This window comes from Chrysemys picta, chromosome 1, assembly GCF_011386835.1.
Source record: "Chrysemys picta bellii isolate R12L10 chromosome 1, ASM1138683v2, whole genome shotgun sequence".
In the NCBI taxonomy this organism is placed as follows: Eukaryota; Metazoa; Chordata; order Testudines; family Emydidae; genus Chrysemys; species Chrysemys picta.
Window position 1 is genome coordinate 345,214,035 of NC_088791.1, and position 16,660 is coordinate 345,230,694.

Here is a 16,660-nt window from a genome sequence, read left to right on the forward strand (position 1 = left end):
GCTTGATTTTCTGCATATATACAATCCTGGGGTTGGGAAACCACTCCCCAAAGGGCTAGCCAATGTGCAGGATCCCCCTGAACCCTTATCTTGCCAGACCCTGAGATATCAAAATGCCAGAAACATGATTAAATTAAGAGCCCACACAAAAGTGAACACTGGAGGGAAAGAAAAGACTGATTACATGGGGGAGAGTCAAATGACACCATGGGTAATGAACAAACTAACCTCAAACTAGACTATCTGAACAGAGGGCATGCTCCATCCGTGATAAAAAAAATTGGTATTAATGTTAAGTTTGGGGGATAAGAATTTTGGCAAGGATGTTAAACCTTATGGTAATGCTAGTTCTCAGTTAATACATGTAAACAGATTCAAAGCTTAACACAGCAAAGAAACCATAACAAACCTGGTTTGCTGTGTGTGAAAGGGGAAACTGAAGCACATTGCCTCATGGCCTTAATGGCTGAATGCCAAAAGAACTATAACACAAACTGCCTTTGAGCTAGTGACTAACCCTCTTGCAGTAAACTAAGGGGGGAGGTGTGACGTTCTGTACCTCGTTGGAATACCCTGCACCCCGATGTTCATCCTTATAATATGGTTGTGTGGTATCTAATGCAAAGTTTGTCATGTCGGGCATCTTCGGAAGGCTCATGATGCACTGAGCATTGTTGTCATAGTGATGTTATAGTAATTGTTATAGATTATAATTTCATGTATATAGTTATGAGGCTGAAAATGTGTCTTCATGGCTTAAAATAAGCCCAGGCAAAAACTCTCCAAGAGCATAGAGGCAGTTCACACCTCATCAGGGCATGTATGGGACAAACCCAGCCCAGCCTCACAGGAACAAAGGACGCTGGCCTAGGCAGTAACAAAAGGATCTGTTGGACTCTCAAGTGAGTCATGCCCCTTTCTTTGGTCAGTTTGGGACTGTGATGAGGTAATGCTCACCTGAATCTGAAGGGGAGGGGAGAAAGCCAAGAGGGAAGAAAGAACATGATAAAAGGGAAAGATGTTTGCCATACTCCCCTCTTTTCCATTTACATCTACACACACCACCCTCAAGCGACTGAAGCACTGATCAAAGGGGTGAGCCTGGCTGATGGGCAACCAGCCAGCCTGTGGTGAGAAGCACCTAAGTTTGTAAGGACATTGAAAGTCTTAAGATCAGCTTAGAATGCGTTTTGCTTTTATTTCATTTGACCAAATCCGACTTGTTATGCTTTGACTTATAATCACTTAAAATTTATCTTTATAGTTAATAAATCTGTTTGTTCTACCTGAAGCAGTGCGTTTGGTTTGAAGCATGTCAGAGATTCCCCTTGGGATAACAAGCCTGGTACGTATCAATTTCTTTGTTAAATTGATGAATGCATATAAGCATCAACGTCCAGCAGGCATAACTGCAAGACAGAGGTTCCTAGGGTTGCGTCTGGGACCGGAGATATTGGCTAGTGTCATTTGGTTGCACAATCCAAGGAGCAGCTTACATGCTAGAGGCTGTGCGTGGATAAGTCAGGAGTGGGGCATCTCACAGCAGAGCAGGGTCAGGCTGGCTCACAGAGTCAAAGATTGGCATGACCTAGCAGGTCACCGGTCCAGATAACAACAGAGGGGAATGTCACAGAGGCCTTTAATTGTTTCATGTAATGGAAAAAGTTTGGAATTACAGAATTGGATTGAACAATCACCCATTGAAGCCAATGTCAGTGGGAGCAGGACTGAATCAAATATAAAATAACGGCTACAATGGCACATCCTGATGAAGGTTTATCATGCTGTACACCAGAGGTTCCCAAACTTATTTGGCCTACCGCCCCCTTTTCAGAAAAAAAATTACTCAGCGCCCCCCTTTTCAGAAAAAAAATTACTCAGCGCCCCCCTAGAAATCTACCTTCCTTAAGCGAACAAACAGAAAGATGCAGTGACAAATTTGCGTTCTTTTATGTATCTATATTTCTACCTACGTCTTACAATATAGTAAAGAAAGATGTGTTGTTAGAATATCGCCCACGACATCAGGTATACAGTGGTTTTTGCGTAAGACGGCAAAAGACAACCAAACTAAAATACTAATGAAACTAATAAACTGGGTTTTGTTCTTTGCTCAGCATTAGATATATGTATTTGATATTAAATTGTCAAATATCAAACTAAATTTATCAAGAAATAATTAATTTAAAAAATAATCAATATGCAATTAAAAATCAGTTATAGTTTTAATTTAGTTTGCCCTTATTTAAATAATTGTTCCTTATTAACACACGCCTTATTTACCAATTAACACAGATGATTCGATAGATATAAATAAATGTTAATAGTTAACATTTTTTTTCGATTTCATTCCCCTGTTTTCGTTAATATTGTAATAAAAAATATGACAAATATATTGACTGTACACTTCAAATAGTACTGTACCGACACAAGCCTGCTACGATTTTATTATTAGTAAGCACTAGAGACACAGAAACGTACGGTAGATATGTAAGAAAATGTATAAAAATACTCACGTGTAAATTGCTGTTTTATCGAAACAACAATAATACAATTTGCTTTGTATGTGATCCATAATCCGTAAAGATCGAAGGTATCGAATGTGAATAAAAAATTTTAAATACTTATTGCACTATTGTTAACTGCTTTTTACACAATTCAGAAACAATCTAAATTAGATTTCATACGTCGCCTATTTATAGTATCGTATTGTAAACAAGTCATTACACGCACATATTCCTGCCGATGCATGCTGGACTTCCCGACAATGTGCGACATGCTCGCCTGCCAACACTTGCTTGTTAAGAGCTGTTGGCGGACTTGACACCTGATCGGTTATAATTTGTGAATTTATTTGGAAAATAAAGTAATCACTACAACTTTAACTCTATGTTACACAACAGATGAAACATGTACGAACGGTTTTTCAAAATTTTCTTATATTCTCTTCTTTCTTTATGCTTCCACCGCCCCCTTATTTTTATTCAATGCCCCCCAATTGCACCTGAGGCTACTACTGCCCCCCTGGATCGTTCCAGTATCGCCCACTTTGGGAACCTCTGCTGTACACTCTGTTTTTCAAATACCTGGCTTTCATTTCCTTGATTGTGCAAATCTCCAATGTAATTTACGCAAATTATGAGCTCTGCAGTGCATTTGAGATTCCAAATTCTGCTGGGATTGTTTCTCATGAAAATAACTATGTGTGCAGGAGTTTCTTAATTGTAGATAAGATGAAATTAACATTGTTTTCTTTGGGGACTGAGGGTGGAGCAAAGGACTATGCAGTTTGTTCAAAAGAAACGCAAAGCCTCAATCAGTGTATTTGTCAGAGTGTAACACCAGTGAAAACAAAGCTCTTGTAATCTTTGGAACTGAAAGTGAGTTACAGTTTATATTATCATATTAATGTCCATAAATTTCAGACTAATGCTTCCTTTTGATTTAATTTTTTTCTCATGGTATCCTGCATGGAGAACCATTTTTAATATAATTTATGTCAACAGGCACCAAAGGATGTGATTTTTTTCATTTGATTTACCATGTCTGAGTTTCAAGTCAATGCTAATTTTAAGACTATTAAACGGTGAACGTTTTCATTCAGTACAGTACAACAATTTTGTATTTGATAGTATAGCAATTCTTATTCAAATTGTATCCTCAAATCTTTACAGAGTTGAAAAAATAATAGCAGATGGAAGAGAAAAATGAAGAGGCATAGATATGACAAATACTTGAGATTATAGCAGTAAACTTCCAATAGTTACTTTCTGTACTAAGGATAGAGGAATCAAAAAAGGTTAAAAAGCTTAATTTAGATTAATGTAGGACTGGAAGGAATTTAATGGATCATCAAATCGAGTTTCCTGCTATCACAGGCAAGCCAATCCTATCGTCCCGTCCATAAACTTGTCAAGCTCCATCTTAAACTATTACAGGTTGTTTCCTCTCACTATTTTCCTAGTAGGAGGCTGTTATAGAACCTCACACCTCTAATGGTTAGAAACTTTTTTCTAATTTCCAGCCATTTATTCATGGCCAGTTTATAGCCATTAGTTTTTGTACCAACATTGTCCTTTAGCTTAAACAGCCCTTCTCCCACCTGAGTGTTTCCTCTCCTGATATATTTTATAGAGGTCAATCATGTCCTCTCTCAGCCTTTGGGTTTTAGCCCACGAACGCTTATGCCCAAATAAATTTGTTAGTCTCCAAGGTGCCACAAAGACTCCTCGTTGTTCTTCCTAACAGTGAGATTTATGAGAAAATGGAATGCTCTCCCAGGAGCATTGGTCCTGCTTTGAGCAGGGGGTTGGACTAGATGACCTCTTGAGGTCCCTTCCAACTCTGATATTCTATGATTCTATGATTCTATGGAAATCCCCCCCTTGAAACATATTAAATTAGCTGAACAAAACATTGATAAATATATACTTTTGTATATGTATATTTGTGTATTATATATACCAGGAGAGAAAAGGAAACAATCCTGTATTGGCTGAGGTGATGAATTACATCCATCTCTAATTACTATTAGTGCAACTATCAATAACTCTTAAGTCACAAAAAATTAGAAAAACAAAATACTTTTTATAATTTCAAAATGACATTAAAAGGCCACCCCAATTCCAAATAAAATCTTTCATGCAAGCTAAAAGCCTCCCCTTCCTCAACGGGAGAAAAAACCTGAGTATAATCTAAAGATTTTCACGTTGAATATCCCAGCTGATCTCAACTGCTGAGTTGCTCCTTTGGAATAGGGGATCTTTAAAATTGCCAAGCTCCAAATTATAAATGGCTTTATAGATCAAAACTGAATACTTTGAATTCAGAAGTGCAAGATAATGCACATTGGAAGGAACACCGAGAATTACTCATACACATTCATGAGTTCTAAAAAGTTCTCAGAAAAGCAAACACGATGTTAGCTTTTATTGCGGAAGTGATAGAGCAGAGGTTCTCAAACTGGGGGTCGGGACCCCTCAGGGGGTCAAAAGGTTATTACGGGGGGGGTGAGCTGTCACCCTAAAAAACCCTGCTTTGCCTGCAGCATTTATAAAAAGTGTTTTTAATTTATAAGGGGGGGTTGTACTCAGAGGCTTGCTATGCGAAAGGGCTCACCGGTACAAAAGTTTGCAAACTACTGTGATAGAGGATAATACAGAATATATTATAATGCCATTACATAAATGTATTGGATGTCCCTGCATTGAATGAGGTGTTCAATTTTAGTCCCAATTCAAAAACTATTCTGCAAGATATGAAGAAGTCCAGAGATGGGATATAAATGTGATTGGAGGCATGGATATTGCACATGAGAAGAGATGATGGGGGTGGTTAAGTTTAGATAGGTGACATAGTAGCGGTAAATAAAATAAATGCGAGTCTTTGGGGCACTCTTAGGCACAAGAGCAAAGGAACATCCAAAACATTTACACGTTTAAAGCTTGTGCTTCCTCTGAAACATCTCCTGATACATTATGACATTGGCTATGTTTTTATTCTACCTAAATGGAGCCAGGGATGTCTCTGGTGCAAAAGTGTAACATGTGGTCCTTCCCTGTATGGTACACTAAGTAAGTGATTAGCTGGATTCAGGCTACACCTGAAGACTACTTGGAAACTGCAGCAGTCTCTGAAGTATAGCATGTTGCAGTAACCAGCTAAGGAGACAAAGGCACAAATAACACATATGCAATTGATGTGATAGAAAGGTTTATAGATTTTGAGGCCAGAAGGGATCATTGTGGTCATCTAATCTAAAATCCTGTATAACACAGGCCATAGAACTTCCCCAAAATAATTCCTAGAGCAGATGTTTTAGAAAACCATCCAATCTTGATTCAAATATTGCCACAACTCTGGGTAAAAATTGTTCCAATAGTTAATTACTGTCACTGTTCAAAATATACACCTTATTTCCATTCTGAATTTGTCTAGCTTCAGCTGCCAGCCACTAAATTATGTTATACCTTTCTCTGCTAGACTGAAGAGTCCATTATTAAATACTTATAGACTGTGATCAAGTCACCCCTTAACCTTATAGCTAGCTAACAGGAGCATCTAACAGGGGAGTTTCGCAAGGGAGTTTTTCGGGTGAAGGAAGTGCGACTATGGGATCCTTGGGGTGAATTTGTGTGCTGAGCCTAGAAGCCTGCTAGGCAAGCCTGAGAGCTTATTAATAAGGCTTTGATCCCTATGCCCTTTAGCACCCATTAACCAGGGGGCAGTGCTACTAAGGGACAACAAGGGTTTAAAAAGCCAGCTCCTAAGATATCAGATGAGCTAGCAAACAGGAGCAGCTAACAGGGGAGTTTTGTGACAGAGCTGAGAGAGGGAACATGAGAGCTTGATACACCTAATTAATATTCCTAAAATTTAGGCAATAAACAGTTCCCCACCCCCACCCACCAAAAAAAAAAATAAATAAAAGCTGCAGGAGTTAAAAGAATGCAGGCAGAATTCCAGAAGCAGAATAGGGGTTATCCAGTTTATTGCACTGAATGCAGCATGTATGATTACCTGCTTTGTGAGCAGGTGGCATGTGTGTGTACTAGGTACAAGGAGCTCATGGTCCTCAGAGATGTAGTATGGGCTGTTGAGACCAGAGTGGCTGAACTAAAGGAGCTAAGGGGTACACAGATGAGACTTTTTCTAGGACACAGTAGAGTGGTCCCATTCCCAGTCTGACTGTCTCTGTGCTGTTGAGGAGGATGAATGTCTCAGGGAAGAACATCAAACTGGAGTGGAGAGAAATGATCTCATAGTTGGAACCCTCCTCCCAGATGATGTCACAGAATCCTCTTGTACTGAGGATACCTCTCAGGAGGAGGGAATCCCAGTTATTTGAAAGACATGGGTAATAGTTGTAATTCTTCTGCCAAGTAGAACCAGCAGCAACCAGGGCTGGGTTCAATATCTAGGGGTTCCTTTATAGATAAATAAATTAATAGAGATATCCTATCTCCTAGGACTGAAAGGTCATTGAGTCCAGCCCCCTGCCTTCACTAGCAGGACCAACTACTGATTTTACCCCACATCCCTAATTGGCCCCCTCAGGAATTGAACTCACAACCCTTGGTTTAAAAGGCCAATGCTCAAAGCACTGAGCTATCCCTCCCCCCTGTATTCTTGTGTTTGTATTCGTATTCTTGTATTTGCAAGAATACAACACAGAACTGGTTCAAGTCCCCACTCAGTAATCTGGGAGGATTACATACCACTCCTAGGTGCCTCTGAGAGGCAATACTTCCCCACTCACAAGCAGAGTCTGAGTGTAGAAAAGAAACTTTTAATGAAAGGAGGGAAGTCACCCGACATTAATTAGGGAAAATGCCACAAGCAGGATTCATAATGATAAAATTGAGATCAGGACACCCACCCCAGAGTGAGTGGGGCAGTGCATTCTGCCTCATGTTCTTGAGTTCTACAACCAAAATTTCTGTTTCTGTATCCCCTCACCATACTTCACTCACAGTGGTTGTCCTTGGTCAATGAGGACCCAGAGTTCAGAGGTGCATCTACATGAATTCACTTCCCACCCAGGGAATAAGGCACATTGTTTGCTGCGCTATCTGCGCACTTGCTCTGGCTGGCTGCTCTGCCAACTGTAGTTCCTCTCCGCTGGCTGCCCTGCCAGCCATGATTCCTTTCTGCTGGCCGCCCATCCAGCCGCTCATTCTGCTCCCGCCTGTTTGCTGCTCCTGCTGGCTGACTGTCGTTTACCTTCTGCTGCCACCTGCCTCTCTGTTGTGACCTCTGCAGGTCAGTCTCTTAGTGGTTGTCACCTCTAGTGATTTTCAGCTTTTAGCCAGTTGGGCAGAAATGCTGTACCACCACGAGTGATTTCAGGTCTCATTTAAGCACTTAAAATAACAAAGGTTCCTAATGGAACCTATTTAGCACTATCTTTGCACAGGTGGGAGGACCAGATTAAATCAGACCAGGGGCCCCCTTAGGGAGAGTCCACCCCTCCTGGACAGGGGTCTGGCATTTGAGCTCCTGACTCAAGGAGGTCCTTTCAGCTGAGGGTGACCCCCTCATTTTGGACAGGTTAAGCACATTTCTGTTCCCCTTTATTCATACAATAAAGATAACAACATTGATAACAACATTTCACTACCCCTGCATTCAGTAATAAAAGTTGATCACTTTGAGCAACACCACCCTATCTGCTGTACATCTTGGAAGAGTAGCTGTGTTCATGTAAATACAGCTTGCTCCTGAGGTCCCCCCCCACACACACACTTAGCTGTCATGGGAGAGCTCATGCAGACCCTGCTTACATAGGAATGGTGGATTTGATCATTAGAAATATAAATAGTTGCATTTGTGATGACTGGAAGAACCACATAATGAATTGCCTGCTGGGTATGAAGCTCTTGAGACATCTAAACAGACTTATGTGCAGTGCTGGGGAGAAGGCAGTGGTTGTGGTATCAATGACACAGGGAAAGGTAGGATAGAGCTCCCAGAGGACAAATTCAGGCTGCTAGGTAAGAGATTGAAGACCATGATTATGTTCTTTTGTTCTCTTTGTTAAGGATATCAATCACTATATGGTCAGACTTAAAGCTGAGTAACTACATCATCTAGATCCAATGAAACAGGTGTATTGCTAATTGTCATCAACATAGTACTTAAACCATCTAATTTTCTCCCCAGCAGCTTCATATATACATAAGAACATCAGAACAGCCATACTGGGTCAGACCAAAGGTCCATCTAGACCAGAATCCTGCCTTCCGACAGCGGCCAATGTCAGATGCCCTGGAGAGAATGAACAGAACAGGTAATAATCAAGTGATCCATCCCTTTGTCCATTCCCAGTTTCTGCAAACAGAGGCTAGGGACACCATCCCTGCCCATCCTTGCTAAATATATTTGTAGGCACCCTTTATTAGAGGGGCCTCTGAACTTTTTTTAGGAGTGTTACAAGGGAAAAGCCTGTGTGCTGCAATCTAGCCTTAGAGACTACAACTCTCATGATAGTTCCTCATGCAGGGAGAGCAGGTGGTGGACTCCATTTTGGGAAAAAGGAGTGAGATTGCTGTTGTGGAGCTCTGTCCATAATAGAATCTGCTGCTAGGAAGCCAGAAGCTGCTGCTGAGATCCTGCAGGGGCTTGGATCAAGCAGGGATCCTCAGAGGCTGTTGGTGGCTTCACTGGAGTCAGAGCAGAGACAATCACTGAGCGTACAGCTGACTGAGGTGGGCTTGCAGTGAGGGAACTCTGAGTAACCCCCACTGTTTGGGAAAGTATTTGCAAGGGAAGGGGCACAGCAGAAAGTCTGAGTCTGAGGAGAGGCAGAGTGATCTTCCCACCAAACCAGGGCCCAGAGCTGCTGGTATTTGATGGGGCCAGCTCCAATTGTCAGAGTGATTATTCTGCTTTTTGCCTTGCCTGGACTGATACTGAGAATGAACGGAGTGCTGTCTCCAGCTTCAGGTCTTCAAGTGCGCCCACGCAAACGTTTAGGACTCTGAGATCCAGAGGAGTGTCCACTGTGGGGTGTGGTGAATGGTGGCAGTGTAAATGCCAGTTACATGAGTGTCATAACTATAAAGGGAAGGGTAACAGCCCTCCTGTGTACAATACTATAAAATCCCTCCTGGCCAGAGACTCCAAAATCCTTTTACCTGTAAAGGGTTAAGAAGCTCAGGTAACCTGGCTGACACCTGACCCAAAGGACCAATAAGGGGACAAGATACTTTCTAATCTTGGTGGGGGGAAGGCTTTTGTTTGTGCTCTTTGTTTTGGTGGTTGTTCGCTCTTGGGACTGAGAGGGACCAGACATCAATCCAGGTTCTCCAAATCTTTCTGAACAAGTCTCTCATATTTCAAACTTGTAAGTAAACAGCCAGGCAAGGCGTGTTAGTTTTTATCTTTGTTTTCTCAACTTGTAAATGTACTTTTTGCTAGGGTGTTTACCTCTGTTTGCTGTAACTTTGAACCTAAGGCTAGAGGGGGATCCTCTGGGCTCTTTAAGTTTGATTACCCTGTAAAGTTATTTTCCATCCTAATCTTACAGAGATGATTTTTACCTTTTTCTTTCATTAAAAGCCTTCTTTTTAAGAACCTGATTTATTTTTTTTCCTTGTTTTTTAGATCCAAGGGGGTTGGATCTTGATCCACCAGGAGTTGGTGGGAGAGAGGAGGGGGGATGGTTAATTTCTTCTTGTTTTAAGATCCAAGGGGTTTGGATCTGTATTCACCAGGGAATTGGTGAAGAGTCTCTCAAGGTTACCCAGGGAAGGGAATTAGCACATTGGGAGTGGTGGCAGCGGACCAGATCTAAGCTGGTAGTTAAGCTTAGAAGTTTCATGCAGGCCCCCACACTTGTATACTAAAGTTCAGAGTGGGGAAGCAGCCTTGACAATGAGTTTCATTTATCACTGTATATTATATTTGTTAATTGATTTTATTCAACTGCCCCTGTGGGTTTAAATTAGTAGTGACATTTAATCTTAGTCTGTTATGCCTGTTTCTTAAATTGTTAAGTAAGTGAGTGTTTGCTCTAATTTAAGTATATTGGATGTATATTATTTATAATTGGTATTTGAGTTAGACCCATGCCACAGGTTATTATTATTACTATTTGAAGGGGTTTATTGCTGGAGGTTCCCAAATTCCTTAGGTGGAAAGGGACTGCAGCAGAGGGGTGGATAGAGGATTCTCACTTATCCAACATCACCACTGGGATATTCAGGATCTCCTTTAATGTCAGCAACATCAGGTGCCCAGGCACAAAGATGAGTGTTGCCTCCTCCCGAGTAACCCAGGGAAGAAAGGAGGGTTGCACATTGTTTGGGATGGAAGGCACTGAAAGTTAACTGAAATTGCATGAGGGGGACTTAACTATAAGAATATATCCAATATGTTATTTTATCAACAAAGATCTTCAGCACATCATTCATGACCCTACAAGCTTTTCTGTAATAATTAGGATTGTTTCCTGATTTTGTGTTTTTCATTCTAGATGTTTTCAACAATCAGACTATGAATAACTGCAACAGCAATTCTTCTGCTAAAGACTTTTATCTCATTGGATTTCCTGCACTTCAAGATTTCCAGATCCCTCTTTTCCTTGTATTTTTGTTATTCTTCCTGCTAATACTAATTGTTAATATCATTATTATAGCTGTAGTTGTGGTCGATCAAACACTTCACAAACCCATGTACTTTTTCCTAACTAATCTCTCTGCCTTAGATATACTGGTTACAACTACTACCATTCCCAAAATGTTGGCAATGTTTCTGGTCAATGCCAAAACTATTTCTTTTCATGTCTGCTTTCTGCAGATGTATTGTTTTCATGGTCTCGCAGTGACTGAATCGCTGCTTCTTGTAGTCATGTCTTATGATCGTTATGAAGCAATTTGTAATCCTTTGCATTACCCAGTTAAAATGACAAAGAGAGTAAACATTCAACTGGCAGCATGTGCCTGGGTAACTGCATTGTTAATACCAATACCTGCTGTCTTCCAGACCTCTCAGTTAAGATTTGGTGAAACAACCACAGTTTACCATTGCTTTTGTGATCACCTGGCAGTTGTGCAAGCAGCATGTTCAGATTTCAGTGCCTCTTTTCAGACTTTCTTGGGGTTTTCCATTGCCATGACTGTTTCAGTCGTGCCACTTATGCTTGTCATCTTATCATATGTTCACATCATTATCTCCATATTAAAGATCAACTCTAAAGTAGGTCGCAGTAAGGCATTTTCTACTTGCACTTCCCATTTGATTGTGGTTGGCACTTACTATTCATCCATTGCCCTGGCGTATATTTCCTACAGAACAGACGTGCCCATTGATATCCATGTAATGACCAATGTTATTTTGGCTATTTTAACTCCTTTGGTAAATCCACTCATTTATACTTTGCGAAACAAGGAAGTAAAATGTGCAGTAAAAAAGATTCTGAAGATCTTTCCTCCTTCTACAAAACTGTAATCTCATGGGGAAAAATTAGCTCCAACACAGAAGGGGTTAAGTAGGGCTTAAATCAGTGGTTGTCAAACTGCAGGGCACAGCCCAATACTTGATCGCAGAATGTAAGGCACTGGGTCTCGGCAGCTGTGGTCAGCACCGCCAACTGGGCCGTTAAAAGTCCTGTCGGCGGTGCTGCCCGGCTAAAGCAGGCTAATTCCTACCTGCTCTGACACCGCACTGTGTCCCGGAATCGGCCAGCAGCAAATCCGGTTCCTAGGTGGGGGGGGCCGGGGCCCTGTATGCTGCCCCAAGCACTGGCTCCGCACTCCCATTGGCCACTGGGAGGGGCAATGCCTGTGAGCGAGAGACGCATGGAGCTGCTTGCACGCCTCTGCCTAGGAGACAGACCTGCTGCTGGCCGCTTTCGGGGCACAGCACGGTCTGCGGTACTAGGACAAGCAGGAAGCGTGCCTTAGCACCCTCACTGTGCCACTGACCAGGAGCTACCTGAGATAAGCCCACACCCCAGACCCACCCCCAATCCCCTGCCCCAGACCTGAGCCGCTCCAACCTGGAGCCCCTTCCTGCACCTCACATGCCTCATCCCTCACCCCTGCCCAGAGCCCTGACCCCCTCCTGCACCCCAACCTCCTGCCCCAGCCCAGAACCTCCTCCCACACCCTGAACCCCTAATTCCTGGCCCCACCCTGCAGCGCTCACCCCCAGACCCCAACCCTCTGCCCCAGCCCTGATCCCTCCCAAACCCCTCATCCTCAGCTCCGTTGGGTCATGGGCATCAACAATTTTCTTCAACTGGGTTGCCAGAAAAAAAGTTTGAAAACCACTGGCTTAAATGGTTTGTCTTGTATGAGTTCCTCTGCATTGGGGTGATTTTCATCCTACTGTTATCAAGTATTTTTGAACATACTAACTTTCCTCTATATGTTGAAAGGGACAAAAAGTAATTGTGTTTAAAATTTTGCAATTAAGTTTACAGTTTTCCTGTACATAGAGATCTGAATGCAGTCAGAATCTGAACTGGGGGCACTACTGCACATTTACTAAAAATCTGCTACTGTGAAAATGTCTGTACTGTGAACAGTGACTTTATAAAAAGGTATCATGGTTCACTGTGTTTATTATCATTCAGTGATTCTGGATTAAATTTGTTCCATTTACAAGTGGAAAGAGTTTTTTCTTTTTCTAAATGACAGCCCTTGGAAACTAACCTGGGAGATCAAGTGAAATTATTCTTCCCTTCTTGTGTACTGTTACCTGGGAACCTGACCCAGCTAAAGTGTATTAAAGGTGTAATTTGGGTATAGCTGGGCTAGGCTTGTTATGTAATGTGTGATAGACTTTTAAATTATTTTAATAGTATTTTAATAGAGTTTAAAATTACATTGATTTTTTTTTATCCATGATGCAGTGGAAAGAAATGAATAGGTTGATCCTAAATCATCATAAAGCATTTTATCAGACTGAAATATTGACTCATGCTATGCATAATAGTAATTAACTTGTATCTTCAGCTGCTCATAAGAACTGCCTATTCACTAACATCTTGCTTAGTAATGAAAGCATTTCCAGCACTAAAACTTCCAGAAAATACACCAGATAAAGGTAAAACTAAAACACGATTCTTAATCCTTTCCTCGCTACATTCCACAAGGTTGAATTGAGCATTCTTGTATTGTCTCCATTTAAGAGATTTATACATGTCAGAAGTTATTTTCCTGACAAATAATCCCAGCAGAATCTGGAGCGTAATTTCCTAGTGTAGAATCTGTAAATTACATTATATTGTAGATTTCAGAATTGGGGGGGTGGGGGAAGAATGTGAGGAACTTGAAATGCAGTACGTAGAGCATGATGAAGTGTCATCTGTATGCAATAGGAAGTACCATCAGCTCTCTTATTTTATCATATTGTACAGTTGCAAGATTTCTGCACATGAAGGAGTCCTACTCAGGACAGGTTTCAGAGTAGCAGCCGTGTTAGTCTGTATCCGTAAAAAGAACAGGAGTACTTGTGGCACCTTAGAGACTAACAAATTTATTAGAGCATAAGCTTTCGTGGACTACAGCCCACTTCTTCGGATGCATACAGAGTGGAATAAATATTGAGGAGATATATATACACACACATATACAGAGAGCATAAACAGGTGGGAGTTGTCTTACCAACTCTGAGAGGCCAATTAAGTAAGAGAAAAAAAACTTTTGAAGTGATAATCAAGCTAGCCCAGTACAGACAGTTTGATAAGAAGTGTGAGAATACATACAAGGGGAGATAGATTCAATGTTTGTAATGGCTCAGCCATTCCCAGTCCTTATTCAATCCTGAGTTGATTGTGTCTAGTTTGCATATCAATTCCAGCTCAGCAGTCTCTCGCTGGAATCTGTTTTTGAAGTTTTTCTGTTGTAATATAGCCACCCGCAGGTCTGTCATTGAATGACCAGACAGGTTAAAGTGTTCTCCCACTGGTTTTTGAGTATTATGATTCCTGATGTCAGATTTGTGTCCATTAATTCTTTTGCGAAGAGACTGTCCAGTTTGGCCAATGTACATGGCAGAGGGGCATTGCTGGCACATGATGGCATATATCACATTGGTAGATGTGCAGGTGAACGAGCCCCTGATGGTATGGCTGATGTGATTAGGTCCTATGATGATGTTACTTGAATAGATATGTGGACAGAGTTGGCATCGGGCTTTGTTACAAGGATAGGTTCCTGGGTCAGTGGTTTTGTTCAGTGATGTGTGGTTGCTGGTGAGTATTTGCTTTAGGTTGGGGGGTTGTCTGTAAGCGAGGACAGGTCTGTCTCCCAAGATCTGTGACAGTAAAGGATCATCTTTGAGGATAGGTTGTAGATCTCTGATGATGCGCTGGAGAGGTTTTAGTTGGGGGCAGAAGGTGACAGCTAGTGGTGTTCTGTTATTTTCTTGGTGACATCATCATAGGACCTAATCACATCAGCCATACCATCAGGGGCTCATTCACCTGCACATCTACCAATGTGATATATGCCATCATGTGCCAGCAATGCCCCTCTGCCATGTACATTGGCCAAACCGGACAGTCTCTTCGCAAAAGAATTAATGGACACAAATCTGACATCAGGAATCATAATACTCAAAAACCAGTGGGAGAACACTTTAACCTGTCTGGTCATTCAATAACAGACCTGCGGGTGGCTATATTACAACAGAAAAACTTCAAAAACAGACTCCAGCGAGAGACTGCTGAGCTGGAATTGATATGCAAACTAGACACAATCAACTCAGGATTGAATAAGGACTGGGAATGGCTGAGCCATTACAAACATTGAATCTATCTCCCCTAGTAAGTATTCTCACACTTCTTATCAAACTGTCTGTACTGGGCTAGCTTGATTATCACTTCAAAAGTTTTTTTCTCTTACTTAATTGGCCTCTCAGAGTTGGTAAGACAACTCCCACCTGTTTATGCTCTCTGTATATGTGTGTGTATATATATCTCCTCAATATTTATTCCACTCTGTATGCATCCGAAGAAGTGGGCTGTAGTCCACGAAAACTTATGCTCTAATAAATTTGTTAGTCTCTAAGGTGCCACAAGTACTCCTGTTCTTTCTACTCAGGACAGGAGCTCCTCCTTGTGCCTAGGTTGGGGAATTAGCTCTCACCCCATCTGGAATTCCATTCCATCAGTTGCTAATAGTATGGCCCCTCTCTCTTTCCATGACTCGAGGTACTCCCTCTTCATGACTTGGCCTTCCAGACACATCCCAATATTGTCCTCTGTTTCAGGCAATCTTCCATTCCAACTACAGGTCCTGGACCACTTTCCCAGTGGCTGGTAGGGGGACACGGCCTGCCCACTACTCCAGGTTCCAGCCCAGGGACACTATGACCAGTAATCCAGGTCAGTTCAGTCTCAGTCCCAGTTACTGTTTCCCTGGGCTCCTTCCTACCCCATCTCTCTATCTCCTGGGTTTACCACCAGAGCTTTCTTTACTCTCCATGGCTACTTCACATCTCTCAGCATCTTGTAAATTTCCTACTCCAGGGCAGGACCCCAAGGCTTACTCTCCCCTGGAATTCCTCCTTGACCCTGGAAAACTCCCTTTCTGTCAAGGGAGGGACTGCAGACCTCATCCCTTCAGCCCCTTTCCTACTATTACTTTCTGGCTTTATAATCCTCTCTGAGCTGGGCTCCATCTGCACTTTATCAATCCTTGGCTCCCGTCCAGATGCAGCATGTAAGGCTAGTGTTCTTCAATCCAGTTAAGGGGAAGCAAGTACAGTGTAATTCTGGAACCTGGAGTGAAGGGGGAGGGGAGTTTCTGAGAAGGAAAGGGTTAGGATCACAGCTTCAGCTGAGAAGAAACATCCCCCCTTATGGGGCCTCAGTAGGCCCAATCTTTGCCACCTACACTAAAGGTTGGACCAGGGTCCTGTTCATTTGCTGGATCAGGAAGAAGGTCCTGCGACCGTTTAAAATGAGGCTGTTTATCCAGCAATCCTTTCTTTGACTGTTGGTCCTTGGAAAATCCAGTGTGAATTGATATATGCACACCTCTCCATGGGGTGGATTCAAAGAGCTGATAACAAAAGAAGTGCATTAGCATCTCCCTCCTATTGGAAAAGGTACATATAATTCCACAATAACATATACTCAATTGCATTTTTAATACAATGGACCCACAAATGTATTAACCCTAATTCAACAAGATTTAATTTCAGTCAA

General features: G+C 41.9%; 1 protein-coding gene across 1 annotated transcript; it reads left to right on the top strand.

Annotated features, from left to right (window-relative positions):
* The first annotated feature begins 8,713 nt into the window (after positions 1 to 8,713).
* LOC101948661 (olfactory receptor 2AT4-like) lies at positions 8,714 to 13,230 on the top strand. Its single transcript, XM_005289443.3, has 2 exons — positions 8,714 to 8,788; positions 10,976 to 13,230. The coding sequence occupies exons 1-2, from the start codon at positions 8,755 to 8,757 to the stop codon at positions 11,947 to 11,949; spliced, it is 1,008 nt and encodes a 335-aa protein (XP_005289500.3). The 5' UTR covers positions 8,714 to 8,754; the 3' UTR covers positions 11,950 to 13,230.
* Positions 13,231 to 16,660: the final 3,430 nt, after the last annotated feature.